Source organism: Cicer arietinum, chromosome 1, assembly GCF_000331145.2.
Source record: "Cicer arietinum cultivar CDC Frontier isolate Library 1 chromosome 1, Cicar.CDCFrontier_v2.0, whole genome shotgun sequence".
NCBI classification, from domain to species: domain Eukaryota; kingdom Viridiplantae; phylum Streptophyta; class Magnoliopsida; order Fabales; family Fabaceae; genus Cicer; species Cicer arietinum.
The window spans coordinates 50,526,373-50,542,150 of record NC_021160.2 but is presented as its reverse complement, the minus strand read 5'-3'; the positions used below and the strand labels follow the sequence as shown (position 1 = coordinate 50,542,150).

Here is a 15,778-nt window from a genome sequence, read left to right as displayed (position 1 = left end):
CACCTTCTAAAGATGTTGCATATTGTTTATCATACTATCTATTTAGCAAAAGACCAAGTGGATGTCCCGGATAAGATGTCTTCATTGGTACGGGTTTTAAAAATTGAAAGAAAATTAAAAATGGAAAATTTTGCGCTTTTCTCAAACACATAGGGATGGATCCTTGCTCACCACACAACAATGCAATGAAAACTTGTCTTGACTTGTTGAATCAAGATGGACATATTAGGAATACTTTTTAAGTGCAAAGCTCTGAACAAATTTTGAAGAATCGAATACGTCTCAAGACATCAATTGATATTGTTCATTGGTTATCACTTCAAGCTTGTGCTTTTAGGGGACATGATGAAACTAGCGGGTCAATAAATCAAGACAATTTTCTTCAATTGATAAAACTCTTGGCAACTTACAATAATGAAGTTGCGAAAGTTGTGTTGGAAAATGCTCCATATAATTCCAAGTATATTTCACATCAAGTTCAAAAAGAGCTTTTGCATATTCTTTATAGTATGGTGAGAAAACATATGTGTGAAGAAATTGGTGATTCCAAATTTTGCATCGTTGTAGATGAAGCTCGTGATGAATCAAAAAGTGTACAAATGTCCCTTGTGTTAAGATTTATTGACAAAGTTGGTTTAATACAAGAACGATTTTTTTTTTGTGGCACATGTAAAGACACTACAACTTTAACTATAAAAGAAGAAGTATGTGATATACTTTTTTGACATAGTCTTGACGTTTCTAACATGTGTGGTCAAAGTTATGATGGTGCTAGTAATATGACAGGAGAATGGAACGGTTTACAAGCACTATTTATGAAAGATTGTCCTTATGCATACTATGTCTACTGTTTTGCTCATCGATTGCAACTTGCTTTGGTTACTGCATCAAGAGAAGTTGTTCTAGTTTATAAACTTTTTGAGAAGCTAACTTTAGTTGTTAATGTTGTTTGTTCTACTAAACGTCATGATTAGTTACAAGTTGCTCAATTAGAGGAAATTGCACATTTGTTAGAAATTGATGAGATTGTAACTAGTAAAGGTATAAATTAAATTGGTACTTTGAAACGAGTTGGGGATCATATTTATCTTCTATTTGCAGCTTGATAAATATGTATGACACAACTTGTACTGTTTAAAAAAAAATTACAAATGAAAGAGCAAGTTATTATACACGTGGGATGCTGATAGTGACATAATTATTTGAAGTTGTTTGATTTTATATTTATCTTGCATTTGATGAAAGAAATTATAGGGATAACTAATATACTTTGTCAAGCCTTACAACAACAATCTCAGGATATAGTTAATGCTATGTGTTTGATTGAAACAACAAAGTCTCTTATTCAAGCATTGAGAGAAGATGCTTGTGATGCATTATTTACTGAAGTGAAGATTTTTTGTGAAAAATATGAAATTGAGATTCGTGATCTCAACGATGTTCATTCAACAACAAGATTTGGACGCTCTCGTCTTCACCAAGGTCAGATTATAATAGAACATTATTTTAGAGTTGAAATATTTTTTACTGCCATTGATCAACAATTACAAGAGTTGAATAACAGATTTAGTGAGCAAGCAATGGATTTGTTAACTCTAAGTTGTGGTTTGACTCCTAAGGATAATTATAAAGCTTTTAACATTGAAAAAATTTGCACTCTAGTTGAAAAATATTACCCTGTAGATTTTAATATGCAAGAGAAGATTAATTTGAAATTTCAACTCTAATATTTCTTGATCGATGCTCGTCAAGATTTAAATTTGAATAATTTATCAACTATCTAAGAATTGTGTTCATGTTTGGTTACAACTGAAAAGACACAAAAATTCTACTTGATTGATAGTCTACTTCGTCTTATCATGACCCTTTCGGTTTCTACTGCCACATTTGAAAGATCTTTTTCAACAATGAAAATTATTAAATCTAGGTTAAGAAACAAGATGGAAGCTTACGTTTTGACAGTTAACATGGCAATTTATATTGCAATATAAATTGCTGCAAGTATCAGCTCTGAGACTATTATTAATGATTTCAAGTTAATTAAAGAGTGTATAGTATTACTTTAAGGTATTCTTAAGTCATGTAGTTAAATTATTTGATACTTCACTTTGTGTTTATTACAACTTAATTTTTTTTTCTATATAGTATTATTTGTATATTTAATTTATACATTATATTTTTATGTCGGCTACCCCAAGCTTTTTAGTTAAGCTTCGCCACTGATGGCGTGACATACAATTATATGATATAGAATCATCTAGATGTACTAATTATTTATATGTTATTAATTAAATTAAAAATATAAAAAAAAAATATGAAATGGAAATCTAAGTTTTTAAGATGTTTTATTATAATTTCATGAGTGTTAATTATTATACATCGTCATATCATATGTCACATTATTTAAATCATATCGTGTTATTATTTTTTAGTTAAAAAATTAGAGTGATGGACCAAAATTGTCGACTTTTAAAATAAGGAAACCAATTTCGCGAATCAGTAAAAATAAATGGATTAAGAGTGCAATTAAACCTAAAATAAAAGTAAAATCTATTGGGAGTATATTGGGTGTGTTTATTTGAGCTTAAATAAAAATGATTTTTGTTTAAAATAATTTAGAGATTTTAAAAAATGATTTGTTAACTCCCGTTTGTTTACTACTATAAAAATGATTTTTTTTAAATGAATTTTGAACTGTTTATATACATTTTTGTAAAAATGATTTTTTTTAAACGATAAATTTACCATAAAAGACATAAATATTTTCAAGAAAATATGTTTGTTTGAAAAAATATTTTTTAAATACATATTTTTTTAAATACACATATGTTTCTCTACTCTCTCATGCATCTCTATCTCCCCTCCTTCAATCTCTATCTATTATCTATCTCATGTATCTATGTCTCTCCTTTTTATCCCAAGCAAATAAATGAATTTAAATCCTCAATTTCATAATTTTTGGATCCTCCTGAAAAATAAACATATAAATAAATAACCACGAAAATATGCAAGTAACATATTTTAGAGGTCATGTTATAATCTTAATAATTGAACCCATAATAAAAAAAAGTACAAATTTAATAATTAAAAAATTTGGAAAAATAAATTTAAATGGATTGTTTTAAATATTGTGATTTTATAACTTATTTAATTTTTTAGTTTTTTTTTGTTAATTTATAATATTTAAAATTTAAAAGTATTTTAAATTAATTTGAAGAAAAAATATTATGTATTTGGTTCACAATGATAATTTTATCATTTAAATATAATATATTATATCATGTCACGATCGTGTATCAAATATATGACGAGATAAAATAATGGTATCATATTTGTTAATTATTATACGTAGATCAAATACATGATATAATAATGTTTATGATCTTATTATTATATTTTTATTCAATTTTATATCATATTATGTTCCTATTTTAGGTTGCACATCAAAGAGACACTTAAGATTTTACAGTAAAAATATGATATTAAGCACACTTGTGTGGTTGCTTTATCCAATGTGATAATCCTTGAGTTTCCCCTCACAATCAAACAATGGCATCAGAGCCAATGCTTAAGATCACAAAAAAGATTGTTGTGGACAATTGAGAGGGAGCTTGTTGGTGTGTCAAGTTATTGATTGAATATGTAATAAAAAGTTAATTTGTAAATTTGAACTAACAAATAATACAACAAAACAAAAAAAATGTTAAACCAAAACGATGTGCTAGACAACGGTGCACTCAAACCACAAAATAACATAAAAATCCGAAGAAAAATTAATAATAATTTATTTAGAGAAAAATTATGCAAATGGATGATACCAAACTAACAAATTGACTCTAATCTACGTATTTTGGTAGAAGAGGAATAAGAAAGAGATGAGTAGAGAAAAAGTTGAGAGAGATGCGGAGAGCTTAATATTCTACTATTTTCTTAATAGATTCGCAATGTTGAAGTTACTATTGTGAATGTTTTGTTAAATAATTATTGTAATTGGATATTTACATAATGCAAAAGAAGGAAAAGGACAAAATGAGCAATTGAATAAAGAAAAAATTATGTAGGATTTTCTTTTCCGGGACCAAATTGTCCTTTAAATTATTGTCAAACATATAGTTGGTGTCTTCGAAAGGATATTACACACTAGTTAAACATGTTGATGAGTACGTGCAAGAGTTATCATTAAAAAACATATTTCCTAATGTAAATTTAGATGGAGAGTAAGCTGTGCTGATTTATCTTTTTTAGTAACTAAAAGTTTTTATATTCTGTATCGTGCATCATTTTATTAGAGTTAGCCGCTACCTACCCCTCTCTCTTGGTTCTTCCTTTTTCGTTAAAAGACGTTGATTTAAGGTTAATGTTTTTTGTTTGTTTTAAATCACCAATTTAAATATTTTTTTATATATATTTAATTTTTCTTTCGCATTTTCTTTTTGTGATTTTGGTGTCTTAGTGTGGCGTTGCATTTGTTAGTCATTTACTGTTGCATTTTAATTATTTTTCTGTCTTGAGGTGTTATTTAGTTCAGATTTTAAACGGCTTCGATTAAGTGTAGATTCAATCGATGATTTTTGTGTCATCAACGTTACAACTATAAAGACATGCGTATTTTATATATTTCAATTATATCATTTATAGATTTTATTCTATTAATTTAAATGTTATGAATTTATTCGCATATTCATCATTTTTATTTTTATAAATAAACAACTATGGTTTAATTGAGTCTCAAAACTCACGTCAAAATTGATCCTTTCTATGACTGTTAATTCAAATATTCAAAGTGATACCTACTTTAATAAAAAATAAATAAAATAAGTGGCTAATGAAGTGTATAATTAAGGAGAAATCTTTCAAAAACAACAAATGTTCGAATCATGAGATATTTCAATCAATTTTGACTCAATGGACCAATTTTATGAGGTAGAACAGAATTATGGTTAAATTGAAGTTGGCATATTACAATAAGAATAATGAACCATATATAGGAGCATTAATACAAGGAAAATAAAAACCACACAATCAACAAAATGAAAATTGAATACACAATAAATTAATAAAGAGGATAATGATAATAATAATTCATACAACTAAGAAATATACATAAAATAGGGATCACAATAAGTGGACACACAAAGTAGTGAAATTTGGATGAAGAAAAAAACTAAAGAAAGCTAAGCAGCTCTTGCAGCATGGTAGAGATCAAACAAGATATCATTAAGATCTCCATCATCACCTTTGACTGCTTCCACAAAGTTAATTTGGGTAGCCATTATTTCTTGATTTGCATGAATATTAATATTAACACCTCCTCTCCTTAGTGATCTTTGTTTCCTCATCATGATCATGGCTTTCCTCATGCGATCATGATCTGAAATCCTACACAAACCAACAAAAAAAAAACACAAATTAAGAAAAATAATAATAATAATAATATTTATTAGAGAAAGAAAGTGAAAAGTGTGGTTAGTTATAGTCATTACTGATGAGAAAGAGGAAGAGGGTGAATGATCCCTGAAAGACAGAGAGGAAGACCATGAGTGGCAGAGATGTTTAACATAGACTGCATTATTTTTGGTTAATATTTTCTATCTTCAGTATTGTGTGTGTGAAATGTGAATGATACAAACTTTTGTTGTGACGTCTCACTAGTCCTATCCACGAGCCATTTATGATAGATTTTAATGATGTACTGTATGTTTCTAATACTTTCTTTCTACTTTTTACTTTCTTTTGTCTTTTATCATTAACTTCTATGTCTCGATAAAATGTGGCTACAAATTTTGTGGTAGATGTCATGTCAGTACTGGATTAGTAATTGTTCTTTGCAACTACTCTTTTCAGTTTATATTATTTCAATTTCTCAAAACAAATTGAGGATTCATTATAAAAGAGATAAAAACAAATTAATTATTATAATAAAATGTAAGCCTTCTCTCTTTTCTTTGTCAACATTTTTTTTCTTCTTGAGTGAACCATTTTCTTTCAACTTGTCTCTTCATTTACCCGGTCGATATTTAATAGGGATATAATTGGTATATATTGACTTTTTTTTTTTTTTAAATTATGTATTCAATTAATCAAATTTCATTATATACTTATTTGTAAACACATAAATGACATCTTTAGTCATTTAAGTAGTTTTTAAATTTTTTCGTTTCATTTTATACATTTAAGTTATAAATTTTGAGCTAAATTACTCTTTAAATCCCTTAATTTTTTAAAGTTTTATTTATTCTTTTAATTAATTTTTGTTCCGTTTTGATCCTTCAACTATGATTCCATTAGCCTATGTTAGTTTTAATAAAAAATCATTAAGTTGAACTACATTTAAACTTTGATGCATGACTAGATTATTCGAGTTACCCTCCTCATTCTCCTCTTCTTCTTTGAGCTCCAACCTAAAAAAACAATAAAACCTTACAAAAACAACAACAACAAATTCATACATCTCACATTCAAACTCAAATTCAAAACCCCAACAACAAATTCACACATCTCACATTCAAACCCAAATTCAAAACCCCAACAAGTGGGAAAACAACAAACCCAAACCCACAAAAAATACTTTAAGAAACCCATTAATTCATGAAAAATTAAAAAACACTTTAACAAGATTTAGAAAAATATTCAACACAAATTCACAAAAAATAAGATCCAGAAAATATCAGTTCATGTTTTTTCATTGAACCTTATATTTCTACAAAACATTTCGGATTCAATAAGAAAGAAAAAAAATATTAGGAGTGCTAGAAACAACAAGAAAAATATAGTGATGATTTCAAATCGGTGGCTTTGTTTGATTTTACAAAAGCACGATGATGGTTTCAAATTAATAGTTTCATTTGATTTTATAGTTTTGCAAAGGTGGAAAAGAAAAATGTATGAAATTTATTCAATAAAAGAGACATAATCCTAAGGAGTTTCTTTGGGTGTTTAAGCGAGAAACACAAATATATACCATTTTATTTATAATATTTAAATGTTACTTCATTCATCTCAAAATAATTAAATTATTTGATTATATATAAATGTAAGAGAGAAAATAAATCAAATTATTTTTGATAGGTGCATTATCAATGTGACAAATGTATAATAAAAGATTGCATTAAAAATCATGCAAATAATATTAATTAAATGATATAATTGTAAAAAAAGTGTATTAAAAATTAAAAGAGTCAATTATTTTGAGATATTTTTGTTTTTTTACGAATAAATCAATTATTTTAAAACGAATAAAGTCGTATTTGATAAACACTCAATTTCTTCCGCTTAACACCTCAATTAAGTTTACTAATTAACCAACTTCACTAATAAATTTAAATCATAACTTTTCAACATTAATTTTATATTTTAATATTAAAAATATGTCGTCTTGAGTGTATTTATTAAAACTACTTTTTCTAGTAAACATTTCTCGTTTTACTCTTTAATTAGAATATCTATTTTTTACTTTCTTCATCTCAAAATAATCGAGTCATTTGATTTTAAAAAAAAAATATATAAATAAAATAGAGAGAATAATATTTTTATCAAATTATTTTTATTAAATATTATACATTATCAATATTATAAATGCATAATAAAAAATATTATATAAAAATAATATAAATAATATTAACTAAATGGTACAACTAAAAAGAAATGAATTAAAAATTAAAATGATTAATTATTTTAACACAATATTTTTTATAAATAGATGAATTATTTTAGAAAATCTATAATATTATTGATCATGAGATAAAATACTCTCATTGAATATGGCCCGAAGGCAGCCCAATGGGTTATCAACCAATAAGAGAATCGCAATTCATAGTTGATATCCTTCCACATAATAACGCATACCTAAGAAACATTTTAGAAAATGACACTATCATAATAAGCAACCCCCTCTTGAAAAATTAATCTATTTTTCAATAACTAGGGAGATGAATTAGTACACACCAAATAATATATGTGATCCTCTTCACTCTCATCTTATTTCCTTTGAACAATAAATCATGTTACAAAAAATGACTCGTTGTGTCATTATGCAAAACGCTACCAGCCATCCATAAACACCATACCACACTCTATATATAAATCAACCTAAGAAAAATAAATGGCTACAGTTTTTAGCCATATGTCAAATCAAAATATAATAGACAAGACATACCATGACTAGAAGAAGTACTCCATGAGAAATCCAACTCCTCCTATGTAAGAAATTTGTTATGGAATAAATGACAAACACAAGTTATTACTTTCGAAGATATTGCACACTTTTATGAGACCTTAATTTCTTTTTTGTTCATTTATATTAAACTAAGTGGATCAACAAGTCTTCGTAAGCCAAACATATATATTTAATCTCAAGCTCACAATAAGCGGGCTACAATCTTATAATTGTTATTTTGATATAATTTGAATCTTCCTTTTGATTGATCGAAGTTCTTGATTTTTCTTTGCATCTTCTTTTTGTTTGCTCCATCTGATTTCCAAAACCAATCGTTCAACTATTGTGGTGAAATTAAAAATTCATATTCAAATAGATTCAGGTTGTATTAAATATTTTAATCTTAAAAATTGCATTTTTAATAAAAAGAAAGTGTAGTTTTGATAATTAAAAATTATTTTAAAATATTATATTTTTACCAAATAAAGTACAAAAAACTCAAACTATTTTATTTAAATTGTAAATAACATCTCAATACAACTTAAATATAATATTAATTTCTAACTAATTAAAAAGAAGTATTTTTTTAATACTTTTTGAATCAAATTCATCAAGTACATCTTCATATTGTATTGTCTTCAAAACAAATTTGTTATGTTATAAAAGAAAAATTACCTACTCATGTTTTTGGAAATAATAATTAACAACAAAAGAAGAAATGTTACACATCAAAGATGCTTTGAAACTTCAATCTTGTAACTAAAGTGAATGGAAAACGACAGTTTGATCCAAAAGTGTAAGCATTTTTAAACATGAAAGAGTTAATATATATCTTGACAAAAAAAAATATGAATGACTTATATTATTTCACAACAAATCAACTATTGTGGATAGGAGTGTTCAAAAAAATAAAAAATTGAACCAACTGAACTAAATCGAATTGGTTTTAAACTGAACTGATTTATAAAAATGGAGAACCGAATTGTTTTCGAACTGATTTTTTAAAACTAGAACTGAACTGAATCGGTTTATGAGTTTTAAAAATCGAACCAAATCGATTTTCAGTTAAAAAAAATTAAACCAAACTTGTTTTTATTTCAAAAAAACTTGAACCAAATTTGTTTTTTTATAAGTAATTATGTAAAATTTCGCTTATACGAACACAAAAACTAAGTTAAACTCGTTCGGTTCAGTTCAAAGTAATAAACCGATTCATCAGTTTATAAAACAGTTCGGTTCAATTTTTCAAATTGAAAACTAAATCAGTTCAATTTTTTTCAAACTGAAAATCAATTTGATTTAATTTTCAAACGATTCTAATTTAAAACTTTATATTGTAGACCCGTTAAGAATTCATCACAAAATATCAATTGTCTTGGACACATGACAAAAATATAAATATAACAGAACAATACATTTAATAATTAGTATATCAATTGAATTAAATAATCTTCCTATTGTACACGACACAATCAAATCAGCTTCTTAATTCCAAACTTTATAATATTGTTAACATACCAATTATAAATATATATATACAATTGATCTTTTCGTATTTCCATTACATTACGCACTTCCTCCCTCACTTCATTCTAAATTCATAATCAATACCAACCTCTTATATACGCATGTAATTCATCACACCCATAACTCTCAACCGTTCTTTGTTATGTTATTGACAAGAGATAATTATGATTCGTATAACACAAGAATAATAAGGTCACTTCCTAAAAAAAAAGAATCACTTTCCACTTCAAATAAAAAAAATGAAATTTTTACTTGGCAAAAATACAATAAATAATTTGTTAAGTAAAATGTGTCAATAAATTTCTCAAAATTTGTCTCAATATTTTATATATTGGAATTGCATCAGAAATCTAAATTGCTTTTCTTGGTTTATATTTTACACAACTTATATTTCACACGTTAAGTGACACAAAATTAACAATTCAATTTGTGGTCAAATCACTGTATTATTTGCCAATGACAAAATTGAACGGGTAGCTGAGTGGTAAAGGACACCTGTATGAACAATTAACAACAGTTAGAAGTAGAAAGAAAAGGTTAAAAATTAGGAAAATAATTTCACTGTGTATTGTCGATAATATAAATATATCTTAATTTTCTTCATAACGATTAGTATATGAACGACTTTAATAATAGTTATTATAAAAGTTAAATATTATCAAAATAAAAGATAGATTGATTGTATAATTTTTTTTACACAACTTAGATTAAATTCTTATTAAAAATGATATACTAATTATTAAATTTTGATTTGGTGCATTATCTATGTGCCCAAGACAATTGATTTATTGTGTTAGTATTCTTGACATGCGTCCGAGTCGACCATTAATATGATTCTAACAAAAAAAATATTAAGATAAATAATATTTTAGGTTACATTTATTTATAAATCTTGAAATCAGTTTTTCATGTGAAAAATTAGCCAAAGCCATAGAAATAAAATTTTGATCATTTTAATTTCCTTTTCTTGTTAGAGATTTTATATACTTCTATTGGATGTAATAAATTAGTTTTTTCATATTAAGTTAGTTACAAAGTTAGTTAGATATTCTTAATACATAAGATGTACTCTTTTCTATTCTTTGATATAATAATTCAGTCATTCTTTCTTTCTTTCTGTTACTTGTAATATGGTATCAGAAGAAAACTTCCGCAACCGTTTTTCTTCTCTGTAACAATCTCCTCCTTCTTCTTCTTCTTCTTCTTCTTCTTCTTCTTCTTCTTCTTCTTCTTCTTCTTCTTCTTCTTCTTCTTCTTCTTCTTCTTCTTCTTCTTCTTCTTCTTCTTCTTCTTCTTCTTCTTCTTCTTCTTCTTCTTCTTCTTCTTCTTCTTCTTCTTCTTCTTCTTCTTCTTCTTCTTCTTCTTCTTCTTCTTCTTCTTCTTCTTCTTCTTCTTCTTCTTCTTCTTCTTCTTCTTCTTCTTCTTCTTCTTCTTCTTCTTCTTCTTCTTCTTCTTCTTCTTCTTCTTCTTCTTCTTCTTCTTCTTCTTCTTCTTCTTCTTCTTCTTCTTCTTCTTCTTCTTCTTCTTCTTCTTCTTCTTCTTCTTCTTCTTCTTCTTCTTCTTCTTCTTCTTCTTCTTCTTCTTCTTCTTCTTCTTCTTCCATGGCTGTAACTTCAGCTACTCTTGCTTCGTTGCAAGATACCACACATGACTACTATATTCATCCCAATGAGAATCCCTCTCTTGTTCTCATTTCTCCAATTCTTGAAGGTCCAAATTACCATGGCTGGGCTCGTGCAATGACAATGTCGTTGCAGATGAAAAACAAGTTTGGTTTTGTCGATGGTTCTATTCCTTGTCCTGATGCACCTAATCAAATGATACCTGCTTGGAAGAGATGCAATAATCTGGTGCTCTCATGGATCAATCATTCCGTTTCTCATGAGATTGCTACGAGCATTCTCTGGATTGATACTGCAGTTGCGGCATGGAAAGATCTTAAAGATCGTTTCTCTCAAGGTGATTCTGTTTGTATTTCACAATTGCATCGGGATCTTTATTCTATGCATCAATCTGATCTAACTGTTACTACTTATTACACTAAAATGAAGATTCTCTGGGATGAGCTTTGTAACTATCGTCTTATTCCTGAGTGTCAATCTGTTACTTTGTGTTGCTGTGATGTTTCCAAAACACTGAAAAAGTATCGAGACAATGGTTGTGTGTTATGTTTCTTAAGAGGTTTGAATGATAACTACTCTGCCGTAAGATCTCAGATTCTCCTCATGGATCCTTTGCCTTTTTTGACCAAGATTTTTTCAATGATAATCCAACAAGAGCGGCAATTGCAGACGAGTATTCTTCCTAAATCTTCAGTTATGGCTGCTCAGGTTCCACAACAAGCTTCTTATCAGAATAAACCTTCTTATTCTTCTTCAAATTCTGGCAGAGGAAAAGCATCATATCAAGGCAATCAGCCTAGACACTCAGGAGGAAAGGTTGGTGTGAATAGGCAATGTACTCATTGTGGTAGGACCAATCATACAATAGACACATGTTTTCTGATTCATGGATTACCTCCTGGATTCAAGTCCAAAAAGGTTCACAATATTACCACATATTCGACTTCTTCTGGTGATTCTTCAGTTCTTGGCCTTTCTCAAGAACAAATTCAGAGTTTACTAGTTCTTCTTCCTCAGACCAATCTTGTGAGCTCTCACAATGTGTCCACTTCTGCTCAGACTCATGGTAATACCTACTCTAAATGGATCATAGACTCAGGTGCCACAGATCATATAGCTTGTTCTTTATCCTATTTTACGTCTTATCATAGAATAAATCCAATCTCAGTGTCTCTTCCTAATAATGATTCTTCATTAGTTCATTTTTCTGGAACTATTTTGCTTACTCCAAAAATTACATTACACAATGTTCTTTTTGTTCCCAATTTTTCAGTTAATTTGATATCAGTCACCAAATTAACAAATTCTATGTCTTGTAAACTTGAATTTTCTGAGTCTTCTTGTGTCATACATGACAAGTCATCACTGAAGATGATTGGGAAAGATGAACAAAGGAGTGGCTTGTATGTCATGATAGTGCCTACACCTACTTCCTTTGGACCCTTATCTGCTAAACACAATGTTAATTATGTAACATTCTCTACAATAAAGCCTAGTTCTGTTGATCTATGGCATTTAAGACTAGGTCATCCTTCTTTTCCTTGTTATACCAAATTCCAAAGCATGTATGGTAATATCCCAGATATCAAATGTACACATTGTGATACTTGTCATTTTTCTAAACAAAGAAGATTGCCTTTTCAATTGAGTAATATTGTTTCACAAGCTTCTTTTGATCTTATTCATATGGATATTTGGGGTCCATATGGCATTTCTTCTGTTAACGGCTTTAAGTATTTTTTAACCATAGTAAATGATATGTCACGATACACGTGGATAAAATTGATGACCACTAAGTCAGAAACAAGGGAACATCTTATTGATTTTGTATCTTACATAAAGACTCAATTTGGCAAAGCTGTGAAAGTGGTTAGATCAGACAATGGCCCTGAATTCGCTATGACAGAATATTATAGCCAAAAAGGGATACAACATCAACTATCATGTGTTGAAACACCCCAACAAAATGGAGTGGTTGAGAGAAAACATCAACACATTCTAAATGTTGCTCGTGCCTTAATGTTTCAATCTCATTTACCTATAGTTTTCTGGTCTTATGCTATTAGCTATGTTGTGCATCTCATTAACATTTTACCCTCCAAAGGATTAGCACATCTTTCTCCATATCAACATTTGCATAATACTAAACCCGACATATCTTGTTTGAGAGTGTTTGGTTCTCTTTGCTATGTTTCCACCATTCAGGCTCATAGAATTAAGTTTCAGCCTAGAGCAAGAAAATTTGTCTTACTTGGTGTCAAAGAAGGGGTAAAGGGGTATCTTCTGCTTGATATCGCTACTAGGGAAATTTTTCTATCAAGGCATGTAGTATTCTATGAAACTATATTTCCTTTCCTTACTAGTGCCACTGATTCTAAACATCAAATCTTTGATCCTGTGGCCAAAATAACAGCATCTGGGACACCAATTTTTTCTGATATCACTGATCAGCCTCACATTCTTATTCCACTAGCTCCTATTCCTCAAACTCCACCTCAACCTATTGATGTCCCTGTTCCTGCACCTTTACCTCCACCACATACTATTACTCCACCTTCATCTCTAAATCCCCAAAGAAAATCTAACAGACCTAGTAAACAACCTTCTTATCTACAAGACTATCATTGCAACATGCTATCTGCTTCTTCAGCCTCTCATTCTTCTATAGGTATCATATATCCTCTTTCTAATTACCTTTCATATGATACCTTGTCAACTTCTCATAAGTCCTATGTTTGTCGTATTTCCCAAAATACTGAACCTAAAACTTATAACCAAGCCATCAAACATGATTATTGGAGAAAGGCTATGGATCAAGAAATTGCAGCTCTAGAAAGTACAAAAACATGGGGTTTGACTGATTTACCTCCTGGTAAGCAACCTATAGGATGCAAATGGGTCTATAAAATAAAGAGGTTGGCTGATGGCAGTATTGAACGATACAAAGCAAGATTGGTAGCTAAAGGTTATACACAACAACAGGGGCTGGATTATTTTGAAACTTTTTCCCCTGTTGTGAAGCTCACAACAGTAAGGCTGATTCTTGCTCCGGCAGCTTCAAAGCATTGGTATTTACATCAATTAGATGTAAATAATGCTTTCTTACATGGAGACTTGGATGAGGAGGTCTATATGTCTTTGCCTCTTGGATATCAGACAGCAAAATCAGGACAGGTTTGCAAACTTGTTAAGTCTTTATATGGTCTTAAACAAGCAAGCAGGCAATGGAATCATAAGTTGACAACTACTCTATTGTCAATGGAATACATACAATCAAAATCTAATTACTCTCTTTTTGTCAAAAGCAATTCTGATCATATCACTGTCCTACTTGTTTATGCGGATGACATAGTTTTGGCTGGAAATGACATTACAGAGATCAATACTATTAGATGAAAAATTCAAAATCAAGGATCTAGGACAACTCAAATATTTCCTAGGCTTAGAAGTGGCAAGATCTCACAAAGGAATTATTTTGTCACAACGAAAGTATGCTCTAGAATTGTTAGAAGATGCAAGATTATTAGCTTGTCAACCTGTTTCTACACCTATGCAGCCAGGAACCAAGTTCTCTCTATCAAAAGGAACACCTTACGCTGATAGTCATGCTTATCGAAGATTACTTGGCCGACTACTTTATCTTACTAACACTAGACCAGATTTGTGTTATGTTGTTAGCACACTTAGTCAGTTTCTTTCTGTAACGCCCCAAATTTTTTTATCCAAAAATTACTTAAACATATTAATTTTCTTTTAGAAATAACTATGATTTTTTTTTTAGAAGTAGTTCATCATGTAATAATTTGAAGGTGCGTCAGAAAATGACTTGATATTTTTTTTTTTTGTAAAAGAATGTAATGCAATTTACTAAAATATTATTTATTCATTTATTTGCAAAATTAATATTCCAGTTATTAGATCAATATTCATTTATGCTCCAAAATAAAATAAAGTCTCTTTAAGTGAAATTCAAAATAAGCAAGATTGACTGAAATTAATTACATTCAATTATTTACCAGCAAATGAAATCTCACTTCCGCATTTCTATTAAAAGTTAATGATGAAAAGTAAATAACTTTACAATGTACGACAAAATTTTTAGTAATACAAAATATTATTTTTAAAGTAAAGGTCTCATTTTCCCACGCGCGTGCACCGATCAAACATCATTCATACAACTTTTGAGATCATTAGTACCTAAATATTGGTGTAAGGGGTCAGTTCATCCCACAACAAAAATTAAACCAAATAATAAATTAACAACCATAAAATATGAATATAAAATCCTTTGGTCATAAAAGATTTAAAGAAATTGGTTCTTTAATAGTTTTCAAAGATGTATTAAAAGTCATAAAATGTATCTAAATAAATCAAGTAGCAACCGTAGAGAAAATAATTAGATCAAAATAAAAATAACAATAGAATATATGCAAGTTATGCATGCTCCTAAATATATATGATCCGGATATAACCA

At 28.7% G+C, this 15,778-nt stretch overlaps 1 protein-coding gene and 1 long non-coding RNA gene across 2 annotated transcripts; one reads left to right on the top strand and one right to left on the bottom strand.

The window, feature by feature from the left end:
* The first annotated feature begins 12 nt into the window (after positions 1–12).
* LOC113787594 (uncharacterized) lies at positions 13–1,991 on the top strand. The gene is made up of 6 exons (XM_073364214.1): positions 13–87; positions 270–433; positions 518–704; positions 975–1,041; positions 1,255–1,482; positions 1,786–1,991. Exons 1-6 carry the CDS (start codon positions 13–15, stop codon positions 1,989–1,991), a joined length of 927 nt encoding a protein of 308 aa, XP_073220315.1.
* Positions 1,992–5,031: 3,040 nt separating this feature from the next.
* Positions 5,032–5,706, bottom strand: LOC140919045 (uncharacterized). The gene is made up of 2 exons (XR_012161678.1): positions 5,484–5,706; positions 5,032–5,379 (listed from the first exon to the last, which is right to left on the bottom strand). It is a non-coding gene; the product is annotated as an uncharacterized lncRNA (long non-coding RNA).
* Positions 5,707–15,778: the final 10,072 nt, after the last annotated feature.

Excerpts from the sequence above, each read along its gene's own strand:
- LOC113787594 (XM_073364214.1), top strand. The coding sequence starts at position 13 with ATGTTGCATATTGTTTATCATACTATCTATTTAGCAAAAGACCAAGTG. Across the intron at positions 88-269 it reads CGGATAAGATGTCTTCATTG|AATCGAATACGTCTCAAGAC; the intron begins GTACGGGTTTTA and ends CAAATTTTGAAG. Across the intron at positions 434-517 it reads AATGAAGTTGCGAAAGTTGT|AAAACATATGTGTGAAGAAA; the intron begins GTTGGAAAATGC and ends TAGTATGGTGAG.